The sequence below is a fragment of the Anser cygnoides genome, chromosome 7 (genome assembly GCF_040182565.1).
Source record: "Anser cygnoides isolate HZ-2024a breed goose chromosome 7, Taihu_goose_T2T_genome, whole genome shotgun sequence".
Classification (NCBI taxonomy): Eukaryota; Metazoa; Chordata; class Aves; order Anseriformes; family Anatidae; genus Anser; species Anser cygnoides.
In genome coordinates this window covers 12,747,519-12,765,813 of record NC_089879.1, presented here as the reverse complement: position 1 = coordinate 12,765,813, position 18,295 = coordinate 12,747,519, and the positions used below count along the sequence as shown (strand labels likewise).

At 45.1% G+C, this 18,295-nt stretch overlaps 2 protein-coding genes across 5 annotated transcripts in view; one reads left to right on the top strand and one right to left on the bottom strand.

Annotated features, from left to right (window-relative positions):
* The window catches only part of CFAP43 (cilia and flagella associated protein 43), a 44,756-nt gene extending 40,835 nt beyond the window's left edge, over positions 1-3,921 (bottom strand). For 3 of the 4 annotated variants that reach the window (XM_048060362.2, XM_048060360.2, XM_048060361.2), the window contains exons 1-2: positions 3,719-3,921; positions 794-1,047 (exon numbers count right to left, since the gene is read on the bottom strand). In XM_048060362.2, the coding sequence (XP_047916319.2) occupies positions 794-1,047; positions 3,719-3,813 (349 nt within the window). In that variant the 5' untranslated portion in view covers positions 3,814-3,921. Of the gene's footprint in view, positions 1-793; positions 1,048-1,455; positions 2,191-3,718 lie in introns of those variants that run through there. The other variant, XM_013174514.3, reaches the window with a different exon arrangement.
* GSTO1 (glutathione S-transferase omega 1) overlaps positions 1-14,499 on the top strand; it is a 59,210-nt gene extending 44,711 nt beyond the window's left edge. The window contains exons 3-8 of the mRNA XM_013174522.3: positions 5,937-6,090; positions 6,180-6,288; positions 7,811-8,033; positions 9,329-9,430; positions 11,586-11,692; positions 13,968-14,499. Of these exons, the coding sequence (XP_013029976.1) occupies positions 6,057-6,090; positions 6,180-6,288; positions 7,811-8,033; positions 9,329-9,430; positions 11,586-11,692; positions 13,968-14,121 (729 nt within the window). The 5' untranslated portion in view covers positions 5,937-6,056 and the 3' untranslated portion in view covers positions 14,122-14,499. The remainder of the gene's footprint in view (positions 1-5,936; positions 6,091-6,179; positions 6,289-7,810; positions 8,034-9,328; positions 9,431-11,585; positions 11,693-13,967) is intronic.
* The last annotated feature ends 3,796 nt before the right edge of the window (positions 14,500-18,295 follow it).

Genomic DNA, 18,295 nt, shown 5'->3' with positions numbered 1-18,295 from the left:
AATGTAAGCTCTAATTGCCCAGACTTTGCTGTATACTATGGCAAATAAAGTGCTTTTGTCAGTTCCTTTATATCCAGTCTTCAAAGACGCTGTGATTCCTTCGCTTCACACCAAATTGTTTTAATTTGATCATAAAAATGTTCCTTAAGTATCACTGTTTGGACTTTTTTTTTTTTTTAAATTTGTTTCACTAATACCTCAAATTTGTAGTGTTTTTTTCCCCAAGTGCCCTGCAATCCTTTGCAGTCAGTTTCATTCATCTACGTGAGGTAAGGAACTGTTATGGTCCTTACTTAAAGTGCAAAGAAACTGAAACATAGATAGGGTAAGCAACTTAACTAAAGAGAGAAATATCATGGAATGGGGGAAACATGTATTAGATCACAGCCTCTAAACGTGAACTAAAAGATCCCTAATTCCTCTCACATCTCAGATGTCTCAGCATCAAACCATCTCAGCAGTCTGCTTGGGAACCTACTGCAGTATGATCTTGCTTTGTTATTCAGACTATGTTTTCCTGTAATGAATTCCATTTCATTCCATTTGTTTTCCCTTTCTAACAGTTAAATTTTACATTGTCCTATTCCTCTCTAGCTTGAGTCTCACTGAAAGTAGTGCAATGGCAAGTTCTTTATGATCCTTTCGGCGATTCTTGTCGTTAGAAAGTTTCCTGTCACACCGTTTCTCTAGTGTTTCAAAAAAAAAAAAAAAACTAACAACCACCCTTCAGAAACTGGCTGCTTAAAAGATCGTTTTAATGGAATAGCAACAGGGAACATTACCACACCGGTACCTTTTAATTCTGTCAGTTTGTTCAGTTCTGGAAAGCTGTAGATATATATGAGGGGATTCAGCTTCCGGTCTGAAAAGGCCAGCACTTCGCTGCTCGCGTTCACTGCGAAGGCTCCCACCTGGCCGGTCGGACACTGCAGCGCTGTCGTCTTCTTTGTTTTAATGTCCAGGAAGAGGATGTAATTGCCACAAGGGTAGCAGACGGTCTGATTGTTGATAAAGCCAAAGTTCTTTTTCGAAAATCCCTGAACCCAACTTAAGAAAGAACAACTCTGTGTTAAAACAATACTCACAGACACACGTTTCTCAAAATACTGTGAAAAAGGGAATTTAACAGCTTAAACATATGCTGGTCTGATGCTTCTGATTTGTTAGATTCATCCTCATACCAAACTTGCAAAAACACAAGAATTTCAGCTTCTAGTACCATGAATCGCTAGATCGTTTCCAAAAACACAGGGGTAATCTTACCATGATGGAGCACAAAGGACTGACACAAGAACTTGGAGAGATGCTTATATTTCACTTTTCATTAACAATAAAGTTAGCCAGTTCACAGGCTTTGTTTTCATACTCATAGGTCATAGTAAAGGAGTACACCTTAATTCTGAAATAATCACACAAGTACGATCCATACTAGGGACTCGATTATGTTTACTTAACCTTTTGTAAAGTTTCATAGTTCATCTGGTTGCTGTAAAATAGCAAAGAAAAAGACACAGCTTGTCTTGTCTTTGTATGAAGTTAACTAAAGGGACTGTTCTGCTTTAAAGACACCAGTACTTGAACACGGTAAAACTTCAGGGACTGAAATAAATTACTGAAGCTGAGTCACCTTTAGAACTTGCAACATACCAACAAGACTGTAACCACCTGCAGATGGCTTTTATCTTTGAGAAAGGGCGTGGACCAACATCAGCACCCCCTTATCAAAGGGACTTGCATTTACCACTAAGTGAAGATGTCTGAGCCGCAGCTGAGCCTGGCAGTACCATGGTATCACCATTTTGGCAGCGTACCAGCACCCTGTGTCCAACACTACTGTCAGCACTGCCCCTTCTAGTTTCTATTCAAGCCCTTTCCGTCTTTTATCCTCTCCCACATAGCAGTGGGCTGGAAGAGATCTTTGCCCTCTACAATTGCAAGCAGCATTTTTATACTTCTTTCATGAATGTGTCTTAAGATCAGTTCAACTGCTGATCTTCTGTACTCTATTAAATTATATTATAGCCTCAGGGCTGCCATAATTAGGGACATTCTTTAATGATTAGTCTTAAGGTATTTATGCCCAGCAGTAACGTTTGTCATCCTTTCTCAGCAGTTTCTACTCAGCCTCTTCTGCTACACACCAGATGAATAAGCACAGCCAGAGAGGAGTGAGAATGCACTGACCATGTATTCTTGCAAATGAACTGACTGTCATGGGAACAGAGCCCAGACATGTCAGCTGATGAGTGCTTTTCCGGCCCTTTCACATGAGCGCTAACCATACGACCTGCCACGGCACACAAGCAGACCTTTACGAACGTGGTCACAGGACCAGCTCGATGCTTCTCTCCAGCACTAGATCTGAGTCCGTGGAAATGAAGTAGTTTCAACTTTTGTTTTACCTCTGCAAAAAGATTCTAGAAAATGTGTGTGCAGGGATAAATTAACGGGCTGACTGCACAATGTATCCTTATGCAATCGATAAGGGTTTACAAGGAAAAGGATTCAGACTGATCTGACATCAGCTATGAGCGATGCAGTACTTGTGGGTCACGGAACTAGCCGTGGCTCCCCCACACGTTCTCCATGCTTTGTCTCCAGCTCCGTATAAACACAGAGTGTCAGAAGCACTTCAGTGACAAACTTTGCTGGCTGCTGAAATGTAGGTGGAACAAAGTACTCAGAGTTACTGAGCATTCAAAGTGTATTTTGTCATTGCAAAATGCTTGTTCATAGTTCATTCAAAACAGAGCTTTATATGTAACCGTTAGTTTTGTCAAGGTTCTGTGTTTTCTGAAGACACAGAACATAGTATTCCCCCTTCCCACTGCAAAATAACGTTGTCACTTTCTTCTAATATCGATATACATACCAATTCTGCTAACGCTAACCTAGAATGCATAAAGGAAAGGCAAACTTTAAACGTTTCTGTTTTATGGAAATGGACTGTGCTTCAACATTTAAAAGGGCACTTTTTTTTCTCCATTGCATTGCATAATGCTTTCATTTAATAATGCTATTTTTTTTTTCCACAAAGCAAAAAAACTGGGTCACGGCTCTACCACGCAAAACCAGTTTGCACAAGGGACCCACTCTGCATAGCAGTGACATACTTTGGATGGTGCTTTTTTTTTTTTACTCTGCAAGTATGAGAATGTTTCAGGTTGATGCTTGAATCTCCTTTTAATAAGTTAATAAGATAGTAAGTAGATTTCTGTCCACTAAAGAGCTGTGCACCTCTAGCTGGGGAGCTGTCCCATACACGCCACGGGGGTTGATGAAACAGCTAAAATACTTGCATTGGATTAGAAAGCTTAAGCATCTCTTCCATTACATGGAAAAAATATCTAAACAGTCTAAACTGCTGTGAAAGGCTCAGCCAAGGTCAAGATGGTGAGGGAGAAAGGCAGGACTTAAAATTCCAGGGAAATTAAGAGCCATAGCAGGAGATGATGGTGGGGCACAAGAGGTACAAACAACCAAGTACATCCCAGATTCTGGGGCGGTCAGGGTAAAACAGGAGAGGGACGCAGCCACGATCAGCACCAAACTGCACGGGCTCACGAGGCCAGGTATTAAGAAAATTAAGAAAAATAAGAAAAATATAAGTAAGAACAAGCCGTAGCCGAGTCACGCCTTGAGGGGAGAGGGCACAGGGCAGGGGCACGGCCCGCAGGGCGTGCAGGGGCCCGCAGGGGGTTGGCCCGGCCGCCCCCACCTCACGTCCAGCGCCGCCTCCGGGGCCGAGGGGCCGGGGCCGCGGCCGCCCGCCGGGGCCCGCTCCTCGCCCGCCGCCATGCCGCCCGCCGCCATGCCGCCCGCCCCGCCGGCCCGGGACGCCGTCTCCTAGCGACCCGAAGGGCCGCTGCGATTAGCTGGGGCGGGCTGCCCGCGGGGTTAAAGCAGGCGGCTGCTGGGGGCAATAGTCTCGGTAGTTAAAGGGCTAGGAGGGTGAGGGGCTCGGTGCTGCTGTTAGGTGGGCAGTGCGGAGCCTGCCCGGGGGGTTGTTTGTGTTTTCCTGCTGTTTCAGTGGTGTTTGGGCTTTTCCTTAGCGGTGCGGCCGCGCCTGTCCTCTGTCACCCTGTTTCTTTATTCTGGAGGCCCTGCACCCCAGGCAGTTCTTGGGGTGAAGCCTCAGAGGCAGCTGAAGAGAAGGTGGCCCCTGGGGAGAGGAGGGAGTACGGCTGCGGTGCTGCTTCTGGGGGGGGTCAGCATTGGGACGGGTTGCCCAGGGAGGGGGTGGAGGCACCGTCCCTGGGGGGTTCAAGGAAGGGCTGGATGTGGTGCTTAGGGGCATGGTTTAGCGGGTGACATTGGCGGTAGGGGGATGGTTGGACCAGATCATTTTGGAGGTCTGTTCCAACCTTAGTGATTCTAGGATTTGCACATCTATGGCTTTTGGCATTAGCACAGTAAGAATCCCCAAGTACTTTAAAAGCAGAACTAACAGTAATACCTCATTCTTCTCATCCTTAAAGGGGTGTTGCTCACAGTTTCTCACTGTAGTCCTTACCTCTCTGTACTGTAGCAGTGTGCAGCTCCCATACAGTGCTACCTACTCACAGCTCTACTGACTGCCACATGAGCCTGTAGCATGCTTCTTGTCACTGTCTGTGATCCATGCTGCACAAAACCAAAACACGATGAGGAATTTTTTCCCTGTGGTAAGAAGATCTTGCTGTTCTCAGGCACTGGCTCTGTTGTGTCCCTGAGGGGCTATTTATTGCAGCACGCAGGTCTGTAACGTTGCGACTGTACCTTGGATTTGTGTGTGCCTGTCTCTGGGTTCTGAGGTAGCAGACTGTCCATGGTCTTAACCGCTAAAATAAACTTCGATTTTTTTTTTTTTTTCCCAGATCTTGCTGAAACTGTCCTAACAGTAGGCTGTCAGCAGAACAAGGAATGTCCTCTGACACAGTTCTTCTAAGGGTGGGAGGAATTATCTTGTTAGAAAGGATGTCTTACATATGGGTTCTATTTGCCCAGGGCATGGCAGGCTTGTGCAATGAATTACCACTCCCTTCTACTGTTAAATTGCTTATTGCTGTTTGATTATGTAATTAATGACTTGACAAAAATTCATGTTGTATTTGAGTGCATTATGGTGTCAGGTTTGTGGTGACTTTACCGGTGGCCATCTCAGTGTTTGCCAGCAGGAAGGACCTCCCCAGAAAAATACTGGTCTGTGACAGGATGCCTGAGGCCCAGCTACAGTGACAAAACCAAACTAAAAGTCAACAGCAGGCAAAACTTCCCTCATTGTATAAGCATGGATCCCCTGGTGACTCTCAGAAAGCTCCAGATCTCTATTAGCACTGACAGGTTTGACAGAGACATGTCCGTGGCCAGGACATGTGCCCACAAACGCACCGTTTCCATGCAACTTAGAGCTCTGACTTGAAGGCTGGGTGGAAATGTGGGGAGCCCTGGAAGGGGCATTTCATGGTTGGGACCACAGGTCAACTTGGACACTGAAATATGTGAAGTGGAAAGCTCCTTTATTTCCGCTATTGTACCCCCAAGGAAAGCTGGTATGGGGAAGTCCCTGGTGCTCTCACCTCAACTAAACGGGGGGATCTTCTCTGTGATTCTGTTGTGTGCTCTGTGTGTGCTGATGCCACCACTGGTCATCCTTGCAGAAGCAAGCACGAATCCTTTTTGTATTTGCAAGGTAACAATTAAATTAAACCTAGCCTTCAGCATACCCCCTCATCGGCTAGGCGATCTGTCCCCTTCCCTTAGGTTTCCATCATGAAGTATTATGGCTACAGGAGAGAGAAACCCTCATTATTTTCAAGGTGGTCTGGGATTCGGTTTGAAGGGCGATAAGCAGCGCAGCTGCAGGAGGTCCCGGAGGAGGAGGGCGTGAGGGCTGAGTGAAACACCCGTGCCCTTCCCACCGCTGCAATTTTCCCTTAGATTTTCCATTTCCACAGGCGATTGGCGGCCAGAGATTACAAGTCAGCACTCAGTCAGTATAAAAAGGGGGCGAGGGCAGCGAACTGAGGCAGGATCCGCCCCGCGAGGCAGTCCTCAGTGGCCGGGCGGCACTCAGCATGGCGGGCGAGCACTCTCGGAGCCTGGGCAAGGGTAAGCGGCGGCCCGGGGGGGCCGGGGCTGCGGACACCGGAGGGGGGCGAGCGGTGGTGTAACGGTGGGGCCTCTTCTCTCCTCTTCAGGTAGCACGGCCCCCGGAGCGGTGCCCGAGGGGCTGATCCGGCTGTACAGCATGCGCTTCTGCCCCTTTGCCCAGCGGACTCGCCTCGTCCTCAGAGCCAAGGGCATCAGGTGAGGCTCCCCCGTCCTGCCTGGGTGCCCTCAATAACTCCTGGCTGAATATCCCCGCGGTAACTGAGGGAAAACGGGGGCGGTTTTGTGATAAAGCTTGCGTTTCTTGGTGTGAAAGTATGTTTGGTGGGGAGGGAGAGGCTGTTCTGAAGTGGGAGGTACTTAGGCTGGGTGTGAGGTCAGTAATGTAAAGGCCTGAAGTAAATCCGAAGGAAAACAAGCAAACAAACCCGGAAGTTGATTTGTTTTCTTCCTAAAAGTTTGCAGTAATAGCACTTAAACCTGCTTTGAGTAAGCGTAAGGAGAGCCTCGGTGTATGTTTGTTTTTGGTGTAAGGTGCAGCAAAAATTCAAGGAGATACAAGTCTTCAGTGTTCCTTTATGCTGCCAATTAGTGAAACGTAGGAGTAAGCAAATGACATTTTTAATGAAGGAAAAGTACCATCTTATAAAGCATTCTTATTCTTGTGTTGTAATAAGTTTATAGAAGACAGTAATTGTTGTGTTTTCGTATTTCAAGATAGCCAAGTCATTTACATGTTTCCAAATGCTGAGTAATGCTTCCCTCAGCTCACAGCATCAGAGTAATGGGGTTCTTCATCTGCTGGTCCCCAGCAAGTCCCAAGACTGTCCCAAGTTCAATAACCAGCACTGGGCTGGGAGCGTAGCAACTGCTAACCCCTCAGTTCTCCTCTGATGCCAAGGTGGTGTGTGTTGGTGGTGTCTGTGTCTTTCACCCCCCCCAATAAAAGTAGATGCATTAAAATGTCCATGTCAGTGTAATTCTGTCTTTATTTAGTGTCTTTGGACTGATATGAGGGCTGGGAGGTGTGTTTTAGTGTAGTGGTTTGGAGGGTTTTTATTGCTACCTTCTGGTAACTTTTGGTTGTTTTGAAGGTTCAGCAGCATTTAGCAAACCTTGTATGGGTTTTCTGGGGGTCATGCTGGAATGTAACTTATGCTTTGTTAGTAGACAAATTTCCTGTGTCTTTTTTTTTTTAATGAATATCTATTTTGCCTTTGCTTTGCATTCCTTTTCTATGTAAGGTAGAAGGCTTATCACAGGCAGGGAAGACTTGCACTTTTGTGCAAAGTCAGATTAAAGTTCTGCTGAAGCTCTTAATTGCAGTGTGGCTTAAATACAATTAAGTGCTTCCTTCTCGGAATGTTCCTGAACTTACATGCGGTAAGTGTGCTATATGCCAAGCTTGACCTTTGTTTTTAGCATGACTAGAAGGCCTGCTGCTCTGTGCTCACAGACTGTTTGTGTGTCTTATTAAGTTAATAAACAAATCATTGTAAGTCAGCTCTGGTTTTCTCTGGTGAAGGGAAGTGCTCCCTGGCAGTATTTCTGAGTGTCAATTGCTTAGTCCTGGAAGGGGTTTCAAGGAAGGCCGGGGAGACCAGGAGAATGAGGATTCAGCCTCTTGACTACTGTAGCTGTTGACTGCATTTCACTGTGGTATGGAGTAGACTGCAGTGGGGCTGAACATGTTTGGGTTTTGTTTCCTTTACTCTTTTAGCTATGAAGTAATTAACATCAATCTGAAGAACAAACCTGACTGGCTCTTTGAGAAGAACCCCTATGGGCTGGTTCCTATTCTGGAGACCCGCAAGGGCCAGCTTATCTATGAGTCCCCGATCACTTGCGACTATTTGGATGAAGCGTTTCCAGGGAAGAAGCTGTTGCCTTCGGACCCATATGAGCGAGCCTTTCAGAAGATGCTCCTGGAACGCTTCTCAAAGGTACTGTGTGATCAGGGTAGATTGTGTTCCTTACTTTACTAGAGCTTCCAAATCTCCAGATGCTAATGCTAACTAACTAACAACCAATGCTGCTTTCATCTCTTGAGGGGTCTCATGTATAGGAAAGCCAAATAAATGGCATTTAAATTTAACCTGAGAAATTTTGAGTCTCTTGCTATTAGCTTATGCAAATGACTGTGCATCTGAATTGCTTCCAGTGTTAATGTGAAGGCATGGATACAGGAAGACAGCTAAGCTAGTTAAAGTGTGTATGACAGAGGCAGGATTTTGAGCATCCTATTATATATATATATATATATATAGTAGAGGCCTATAATAGAGGCCAAACTAGCTGAATGCTTGAGACATAGGCAGTGACAATTGCTGTATTTTAATCTGAGCGTTGCTATAGGACACACTGTATGAATGTGGAATGTGAAGAGTGCCTGACTGAGACAGCCTACAGCTAAGGCCAAGAGATTGCAGGTGGCCATAGACACTGGACCTCTGTAAGCACCCTGATTTCGGCTCTCGGTATGGGGTGGAGGCGGGTGCTGTGGCTGGCTGCAGATAACCTCTCTGTACCCTAAATGTAGGTAGTGCAAGCACGTGCTTTGGAGGATCTAGGAAGTGAAAGAAGTTTTGGATATAAAGCAATAGAGAAGAGGAAGGAATACAAGATGCTATGAAAAAAAGATGTGGACAAAGAAGGGGGATAAAAGGGCAGGGGAAGAATATGTTTCTCATTATTTCTATTCAGAAAGGCTTGTTGTGAAGGAGTTACAGGGAACCATCTTGCAAGAAATGAATTGTGCTATGAATGTTGGTTGTATGAGTGACAAGATCTTAGAAAAATGCTTGTATATGAACTTCTAAAAATATAGTTGAGCTTAACTGCTGGGCAACTTTCTGTACTGTATACTAACTTATCTGGCAATTTCCGAATTAAAAAATGTACAGATCTCTAGAAGCCTGAATATCTTGGGCTGCATTTGGTTTTCAGGAGCGTGTACCTGGGAAAAGAATATTAGTTCATACCTTGCTACTTTGTTCATAGTACATGCAAGCTGGAAACATGCTCCTCTTTTCGTTGTTCTGTCACTACAGGACTAAAATCCGTTAGTATTCGTATTTTGTCTTCCTTTAAGCCTTTACCTTTTGTGAAGTATAAAAGATTTTTGTTAATGGACTTTTTAAAAACATCTTAACATCTAACTTAATGTCCTAAGCTCTGAGTGACTTGCTTGTATTATTGTAATAGTGATACTAAAAACTTTCTCCTTTCATTTGTACAGATAACACCTCTATTTTTCAAGTATGCTGCGGCTGTCAAGGATGGACAGGATACCACAGCTCAGAAAGCAGAGGTTACTGAAAAGTTAGGCAAACTTGAAGAGGTAAGAGCATTTGACAATAGTGAGCAAGTTGGCAGTTACGTAGTTTTCCCCTTATGTCCCTCCACCCATGCTTTGGTATTTGGAGATAGATCTCTTCTCGTTCGGTTGGTAGCTATAGCAATGAATGGTCTTTCAATTTACTCCCCCCAGCCTAGGATGCATAACAGCACCATTAGAGCAAATTCCAAGTAGCTAAACTGAAATTCATCTGTATGATGAAATCTGTGTTGGATATGGGGAGACTTCTGAGTTGTAGCTGACAACTTAGATGTCTTTGTTCAGCTTTAAATGTAAGGAGGCCTTGCAGCATGTTCTAGCAGCAAAGGCTGAGGAGTTCTGGCTGCTGAAAAGCATCTGTGCTGTAGCTCTGCTGAAGATACGTTGGTGATGAAACTGAACCTTCTTCCTTTAAAAGTTCATCTTTGTTCTGCCTGCGTATCTTCTGGTGGCAGGGGACAAGTGGGCTGAGGGAGCAGAGTGTAATCTGTCCCTTGCAGAAATCCAGCCGTGGGCTGTGTTCTGCTTTGGCTGTGCAGTGCATCTGCAGCAGAGCTCCAGCAAGTGCCAGGTGGCTTTGTTGTACAAGGAGCTTCACAATCCTAATTCAGTGTCAGCAGGGATTCTTGGCTAGCCTGAGCAGCTGCCAGACTTGTCTTTATCACAAACCCATTCCTTCTGCATTTTTAGCAGCCACAACTAATGCTTGTTTGGCTTAGGTAAGAAGCAATCCTCCCCCAGCATGTTTTGCTTCCTGTGCAAAGCTTCCAATAGCTTTTGTCCTAATTCTCCGAACAGTCCCGTGCTTTCTGTTTCCTTGCCCCCTTGAATTGATGAACTAAAATTGTTCTCAGGGTAGTCTCGTCTGTCTGATCAGGCTGATGCTGGAGCAGTGCTGCTATTGATACACTTAGCTTCTCCCAAGAATCCAAGTATTTCACTTCCCTGAAATACAAACCTATTAAACCTTAAGGAAGAATTAACCTTCTTCCTGCTTTATTAATGCTGTGAAATACTTGCTGCTCTTTTGGTATCTCTATTTTACTGTACTCTGAAGGATTTTGCAGCAAAAGGTTGGCTAAGGATGGGATGAAGGGACAAAGCCATGCAAATGTCACTCAGCCCATTGCAAGATAAATTCAAGAGGGAAGTGTTTGCAAACATTGCTGTATTTAGTTTGCTGCTATCCAGTAGAGGGAGCTGTGTTCCTGTCCCTGGGACTGTGGAACCTACAGATAACACAACTGTCAGGTTATTTTCTGCCAGACTTCTGGTGATTCAAACAGCATGAGATGTTTCCTGAAGGACTGTTCTAAAGCTCGATAGATCATGGGGGCTGAGGGGCACGGTATAAGTTCCATTGGAGTTCGATCTTAAAAATGCCAAAGTGTCTGGAAACAGGGGGGGCAGATTCCTAAAAGAAGAGACCAAGATCTGGAAGTTTGCTAAAGTGTACTGAGCTTGGATCACTGTGGCACTTGTTACACTTAGGCTTCTGACATGTTTCAAGAACTTCCTGCAAAGGCTCATACATTCCTTGTGGCTCTGTTTTTTGTGCTGAGCTGTGGGGGTCTCTTTCTGGTGTATGTGAATGTCATACTTGTTCCTCTGCACCTGGAATCAAATCCAGTTCCACATGTGATGTCAGAACCGCTGTCCTGGTACTAACTGCCCTCAAGTGTCATGGGAAGAGAGTCTCTGCCAAAACCATGTTCTACTTTATCTGGATATTACATTTGGCTGACTTCTTTGCTCTAGAAGTGTGTATGTGTTGTTGATTAGTCTCTGCCATTATTGCTTTTTTACAGATAACAAATCACTAACTGATAGATTCTAAGACCTAAATTCCTTTTTATTTACACACAAGTTGCAGATCCCTAGTGATTAATAACTTATGGCAGTTTTTTAACCAGCACTGGAGAAGAGCTGGACTGACAGTGTATGAAATAGTTAAACTTGATACCACAACTGTGTTACTGACCAGCTCTGACTCCCCAGATATTGCATGTGTAGGAGAAATGTGCTGTATCTGCGTTATTTCCCGTCTGATTCTTTCAGCATGCCTGCATTCCACTATGAGCTGGGCTTTTTGTTACTGCAGGGTCCTGATGTGGTAATTTTCCCTCTGAGGTTAATTGTCCTCTCTTGCCCCTCACAGATTCTGTCCAAACGCAACACTACGTTTTATGGTGGGGACTCGGTCTCCATGATTGACTACATGATCTGGCCCTGGTTTGAACGCCTGGAAGCATTTGAGCTGACTGAGTGAGTACTTTGCCTGGCTTTTAGCATGTACTGAAGTGCCTCAGCATAAGTATTCTTTACATGTGTGCTGCAGCAATGGGCCACTTTTAGGGGCTGCTGAAGAGAGTGAGTGCATTGTTACAGTTTTGGGGTGAGGGAAAGCATCCTAAAGCAGAGATGTGTTGTTAAGGAATCTTCTGTAAAACAAAAGCAAATGAAAGGCTTTAAACAGACCTTTCAGATTTGTTTTCTTAACAAATAACTTTGGCAGATTCAGAAGTAGCAATCAAAATGCAGGATTTTCTCTCCGTTCCTACATCATAGATGAAAATGGGCCTTATTTGAAGGGGGTAGAGGTATGGACACCTAGGTTCAAATTTCTTGGTCTGAAACCTCAAGCTTGGGATTAAATCTTCTGATCCTCTTTGGAAGTTCTGGGCTGATAAAGGAGGCTCATTTTGTTTTGAGGTAGGTAAATCATATGTTGCATTGCTGTAGGTCATCTGTCCCTGTTGCATTGGATTTTTTATACATACGTGTCTTGGTCTGGCACATCCTTAAACAGCTCCAGTTGCCATGGTATTGGGTTAACATAAGGAAATGGTGTCAAAGGAGAACTGATTTATAGCTGGTTTAACACAGGGCTGAAGAGTCAGCTTGTATGAGGATGTGGGTGCTAAAATGAGAAGATGAATGTTGTGGTTTAACCTGGCAGACAGCTAAACACCACACAGCCGTTGGCTAACTCATCCCCCCCCCCCCTTACAGTGGGATGGCAGAGAAAAATGAAAAGTGCAAGAACACATGGGCTGAGATCAGGACTGTTCAAAGAGAGAAGGGGGAGGGAAAAAATAAAGGAAAGAAAGAACAACAAAAAAAGTAACAAGAAATATACAACACAACACAATTGCTAACCACCTGATGACCAGTATGCAGCTGCTCCCTGAGCAGCAGCAGCCCCCCCTGGCCAGCTCCCCGCAGTTTTATTGCTGAGCATGATGCATAAGGTACGGGACATCCCTTTGGCCGGTCTGGGCCAGCTGTCCCAGCTGTGTCCCCTCCCAGCTCCTGGCGCACCCCTAGCCTCCTCGCTGGCAGGGTGGTAATGAGAAGTTGTAAAGTCCTTGACTTAATTGTTGCTGAGCAGTGCTTACAGTAAACCATTGGTGTGTTATCAATGTTATTGTCATCCTCAATCCAAAACACAGCACCATACCAGCTACTAGGAAGAAAATTAACTCTATCCCAGCCCAAACCAGGACAATGAGTGTGGTACAGTTAGAGGCACCCTGTTGCCTGAAGTATTCTTGAAGAATGAGGAAGATGCAGGGAATCCTGCATGAATTGAGACTTCTGGCACTGTAAGATGAGGACTTCACCGATGGACTGCTGACATGCTTTGTCTTCTGAGTTGGCCCTTGATGGGAAGGGGAAGTACTACAAACAACACAGAACTGTAGGCCTAGAAATATCAAGGTACTTGAGTGATTGAGGAGCTCAGCCACTCTATGTTAAGAAAAGATGCTTCCTGGGTAAAGGTTAGGAGCTACCTAGAGAATTTATGCTTTAACAAACCTTGGGATTTGGAAACTGGAATGCGAAGTACTCTAGGTAGTGTGCCAGAAGAGAATGAAAAGAACAATGGACACTGTTAAGCTTTCAATTTGCCACACAGTTTTTCTCAAGGGCGTATCAGAGTGGATCTGTGGATTTTGTTGGTTAGTTGAATGCTTGGTTTCCTCGATAGACAGTCTGCTTTTTGAGCTGCTGGGTTGCAGGCTAGTAGAAGCTGCAGAGCTTACCTTGGTTTGTGAAAGAAGGGATTTGTGAGCTGTGGAGAAGGACTCAACTGCTGCACACAATCTGTTAAAGAATCGCTACTAACAAAGTGCTCCAGAGGGAGGCAGTGGTGCACAAGCCTCTACTTTCAATTCGGAGCAGATGAGAAGTAAGAGTAAAGTCTCTTTTGCACAGGAATAATGCAAGCAGAAACATGCTGATGTCTTGCACAATAAGTGTTCTTTTTTTGTTTGTTTAGCTCAGCTTTGCAGAGTGCATGTGCTCTGTAAGAACTCTTACTTTCCAGGTGCCGGTCTCTCTTCTACGATTTGATATGTATTTGTCACCCGCTCTGAGCCAAATGTTACACTGAGAGAGAAAGCAAAACAAGCCATTAAACAGAACCTCTAAAGCTCTTTTGCTTCCTTGATGCCCTCCTGATGTCCCGCTCTTTTGCTTCCTTGATGCCCTCCTGATGTCCCACTGGCGTTATTCAGACTCTTTCCTTTTCCCATAGCTCCTTGAGCCATGCTCCAAAGCTCCAGCGCTGGATGGAGGCCATGAAGGAGGACCCTGCTGTCCAGGCTACGATGACTGACACGCAGACATTCAAAGGCTTCCTCCAGCTCTATGTGAAGAACAGCCCGGAGGCGTGTGATTATGGGCTCTGAGGTGTCAGTGGGCACGAGCTTGCTGAAGTGTCGTCGTCTTTTCAGTGTGTGCTCTCAGGATCTGGTGTAATGTGGTGTGGGCTCTTCTCTTTGCTAATAGGGGGGTCAATCTGTGATGAAGAGATCGAGATGGCTGTGCATTCTCCTTCCTGTTCAGGAGAGGATGCCCTGGCTTTAGGCAGGAGGCAGGAAGTCATTGCTGACCATGGGTATTGATTGCATAAAGGAAAGTGGTGCCGTTACTCAGGGGTGACCATCTGTTGTCTCTGGCCTCTTTGCAGGCATTGCTGTTGGTCAGTCCCTGAACTGACCTATTACTTGCTTTAAAAATTGTAATACTGATGTCTTGAAAATAAAAGCAAAAGATGTTTTCTTTAAGCACGGTTATTTTTTCTTCTTTATAGGCATCTCTTAGTCACTGGACTGGTTGCATGGAGGGGAGTGAGGCACTGTCAAAGATAAACAGATAATGTGGAAATAGCTTTGCACCTGGACACCTTTTGAAACTATCTTAGGTTCTAATAGAGCAGAAAAAGCACTTTGAGTGTGGAGACAAAATTATTTGAATAAAAAGTAGTCACAGGAAAGAAATCTTTCACTCTTTCCCCATAAACACAGGTGACTAAAAGAACTATGACCCACTCTGATGTTGCTCAGCTGTGTATGTCTTTCTCTAAAGGCCACTAACAACCCAATCTGGCCAGAATTCAAGGATATATGCATGCATTAAGAATAAGGCAAAGCGTTTTTTTCAGGTTCAAGCACAGGGCTGCCATTCCAGTGGTGCTGAGGCAGTTGCCATGAGATGAACGAAACTGTTCCTATCTTTTTCTCTAATCGCAGCGAGGGAAGGTAGCACAGCAGAAGGTGGTGGTTCACCGTTTTCCTGGAAGCTGAGGCTCTAAGTGCCTTGGAGCTTTTCTGGAGGAAAATTGAACTTTATTTTAGCATGTACTGCCCCAACACAGGAAGTCTGAGGAGGTGCATGCTTGTGTAACTTCAAGTAGGAAAGCAGGAATGAATGATGGATTTGGTGAGTAAAAAGAGTTAGCAGGAGCTCCTCTGATAAATATGCTTCCTATCAGCTTACAGAGCCTGGCAATCTGTGAGCTTGCAGCTATTGGAGGGGATTGTTTGTGCTCTTACTAGTTTTAATTCAAACTATGCAGGTTTTGCTCTCATGTTTATCTGTGACTTTTAAACACATCTGGCACTACTTAGAGGAAAAACTAATTACTCTGCTGTTTCCTTCCAGAATGCTGATGTTCTTTTAAAAGTTTCGCAGTCCAGATCTGATGCTGCGTATGTTTACTAGATTGTTGTTAGAGAACCCAGAGGAATCATATAGCTGCAAGGTGTCAGAACATAGATCTAGGCTGTTTCAGTACATGAAAGAAGGGTTTGAGCTTGTGCCACACTCCTTGAAATGGTGTCAGCAGGATCTCAGCAGCAAAATTCCAAGAATGACTAACTGTGGAGCATTTTGGTTTGATTAGTTACTCTGGTTGTCAAAGCTGTTAGTAAAGCGGGCTGGAAATTGGCTTCCGTAAACATGCTAGGAATATATTGCAGTTTGTTCCGCTGTATTACTGGGAGATAGTGGGAGATGTGACTTAAGGACGATCCAACAATGGGTTAAGAACAGAGACTGGCATCCAAAAATTCAAGTGGCAGAGTCCAGACCACAGTAACCAGGAGACTGTATTGTGTGAACAGAAAAGCTGTGCTCTCCCCATCTTTGTTTAGTGGCTCTACAGTGTACCATTATAAATATGCTACCTCAGCGAGAAAATGTAAAATGAAATATTCTGCCTTATAATTTACTATTAAATATCAGTGCTCTAAATCCTCAGGCAGACAGCTGGGGTCCTGAACCCATTACTGCACACCAAGACAGACCTCAGGCAAAGTGTTTTTGATGTGGTAATGAATATGCAACACTTGGGCTCAGCCTTAAAAGGAAAGGAGAAGTTAATGTGGAGTGGACTGCCTCTCTCCCTTCACTGTGGATGGGTGTAAAGGATAAAACATATTAGTTCAAAGAGGCCAAGAAGAAAATGCATACTCTCAGTTCTGGTGAACAGAGGAAGATGATGAAGTCAATAAACAAGGATCAAGCGGATTAGTAGCTCTGCCCTTTGATCAGATCTGCCCTTAAAATCTTCTGTGGATCAGATTGTATGGAGCGGAATTTATTTGCTCACCTTCTGCTCCACAGTTTGCCTTTGAAGGTGGTTGTTGATGCTTTTCTTTTCCAAAACCACGGTGATTTTTCATCATTGCCCGGTGTTGTGCCACCAAATGTGTACAGCACGGGTTAAAAAAAAAAAAGTACAGGACCAGGCAAAAAAGGACAGAAAAAGGGAAAGTAAATCTCAATTTCTTGCCATGCTTCATGTAAGAGCTGTCTGTCATGCTCATCAGGAGTGCCTGGCTGTGTGTGAGGGCATGTGTTAAGTATGTGTTGGCACATTGGTACATCTCCTGGACCAGCTCTCCCCAGTTTTCCACTGTTATGGCGTCTGTAACATTCCTCTGTGGTGTTAAGATTTGAGAACTGGCTGTTTCTTATCCTCTCTCCTTTCTCTGTTAGTAGCCTGATTATTTCACCACTCAGTTCCTTGGACATTTGTTTCACTTAGGAAGGGTTGATGAAAATGCAGTCTCTTTGTACTCATCAGAACAGATGTCGCTTTACTAAACTATCCCCAATTTCTGTAATATAGTGGAAGCAGTCTCCTTTACTGCTGGTCCCAAGCCAACAAAGGTGGCAGGTTTTTTTATTTAGTTGAGTAAATCATTAATGCCACGTGATGTTAGGATTTTTCCCTCCTAAAGCAAATTTTGCTGATTTCTTAAGATTATAAAATTCACCAGTGAGATGCAGCTGTGCCTGGGGTGGAATGTACATGTTGTTTAGCAGTGTGCAGTAATGCTGTATGTGAGTCTAGGAGGATGCTAAAATGCAGCTTGCATTAAGGGGCTGATGTACGGAACCTTTTCTGTGCTGATCACAGCCATCTGATGATGCCCAGGCCATGGTCTGAGGCAGCACGTGCTACAGGTTTATGCCTTAGGAGCACCAGTCTTGGCAAAGCTGGTGGAAAAAGTCATCTCTCCAGGGGAAATGGAGCTGAGAAAGGGGCACTGAACAGCCTCAAGCTGCATAGGGTGGCGACCGTGTTTCCTGTAAGCTGCAAGCCATGTGCATGAGTCACCTACGTGGTCACGCAGCAAAGGCATAAATAATGGGAATAAAGGATTAAAAAGTTACCTACTTCAGACCACCTGAAGAAGCAATGGAAACCAACAGCGAGATATTATGGCTTAACGCTGTTCTTCATGCAGCTCTGTATGTTTCTGTTTTCCCAAAGGATGCCTTTGTGCCCTTTCTCCTGTCACTTAATCATCAGATGGCAGCTCTCAACAGCGCTGGGCAAGTCCACAAGTTGGAGCGTGGCAGGTTTTTCCTCTACATTCATCACACAGCCTTTTTCCACATCTGTTTAAGCTTGGAAGTAGAGGTTATCTCCGCTCACAATAGCTAAGGCAGGAAGATTAGTCAAACGGTTCTCCTTGTGGGAAGACGGCTCAGATTATATAACCCATGCCTTCAAACCCAGAAGGTGCCTCTTGGTTCCTTTTTGTGTGCTTTGTGGACCTTGGCTGCGTTGTGCTTGCGTGTCCATGCTCTGGATCAAACTTTTCACCTTCAGAGCCGTGTCAGGTGTGGCTCTGGCAGGAGACAGTGTGGGTAGAAACCTGCATGTGGACAAGCCTTGCTTTTCTCTGGCTTTGCCTACAGGAGCTTCGTATCACGGAGGTGATAGAATAACCCACCCACAGCCCTGAAGACGAGTCGAACCGTCAGGAGCGTGGTGCTGACAGCGCAGAACACCTCTGCCCATGGGAGTGCCTGCGTGGTGGCAGCCAGGCAGGGCTGCTGTGCATCGCTTGTGCTCACAGGCACAAGAACCGTCCCGGGGCTGCCCTGTCCTGCCCTGCCCTGCCTGGTGCGAGCTGGCAGGGAGGAGACCTGGAACATGTTAGCAAGCTAAGTGCCATCCTGAGGACTGGGGAAATCCCTCCGTGCTGTTTGGTTCCCAGCACAGGACTAGGCAGTACTGAAGGGCACGAGTGATGTAATGGATTTCTCCCTTGATGCCCCTGGGGA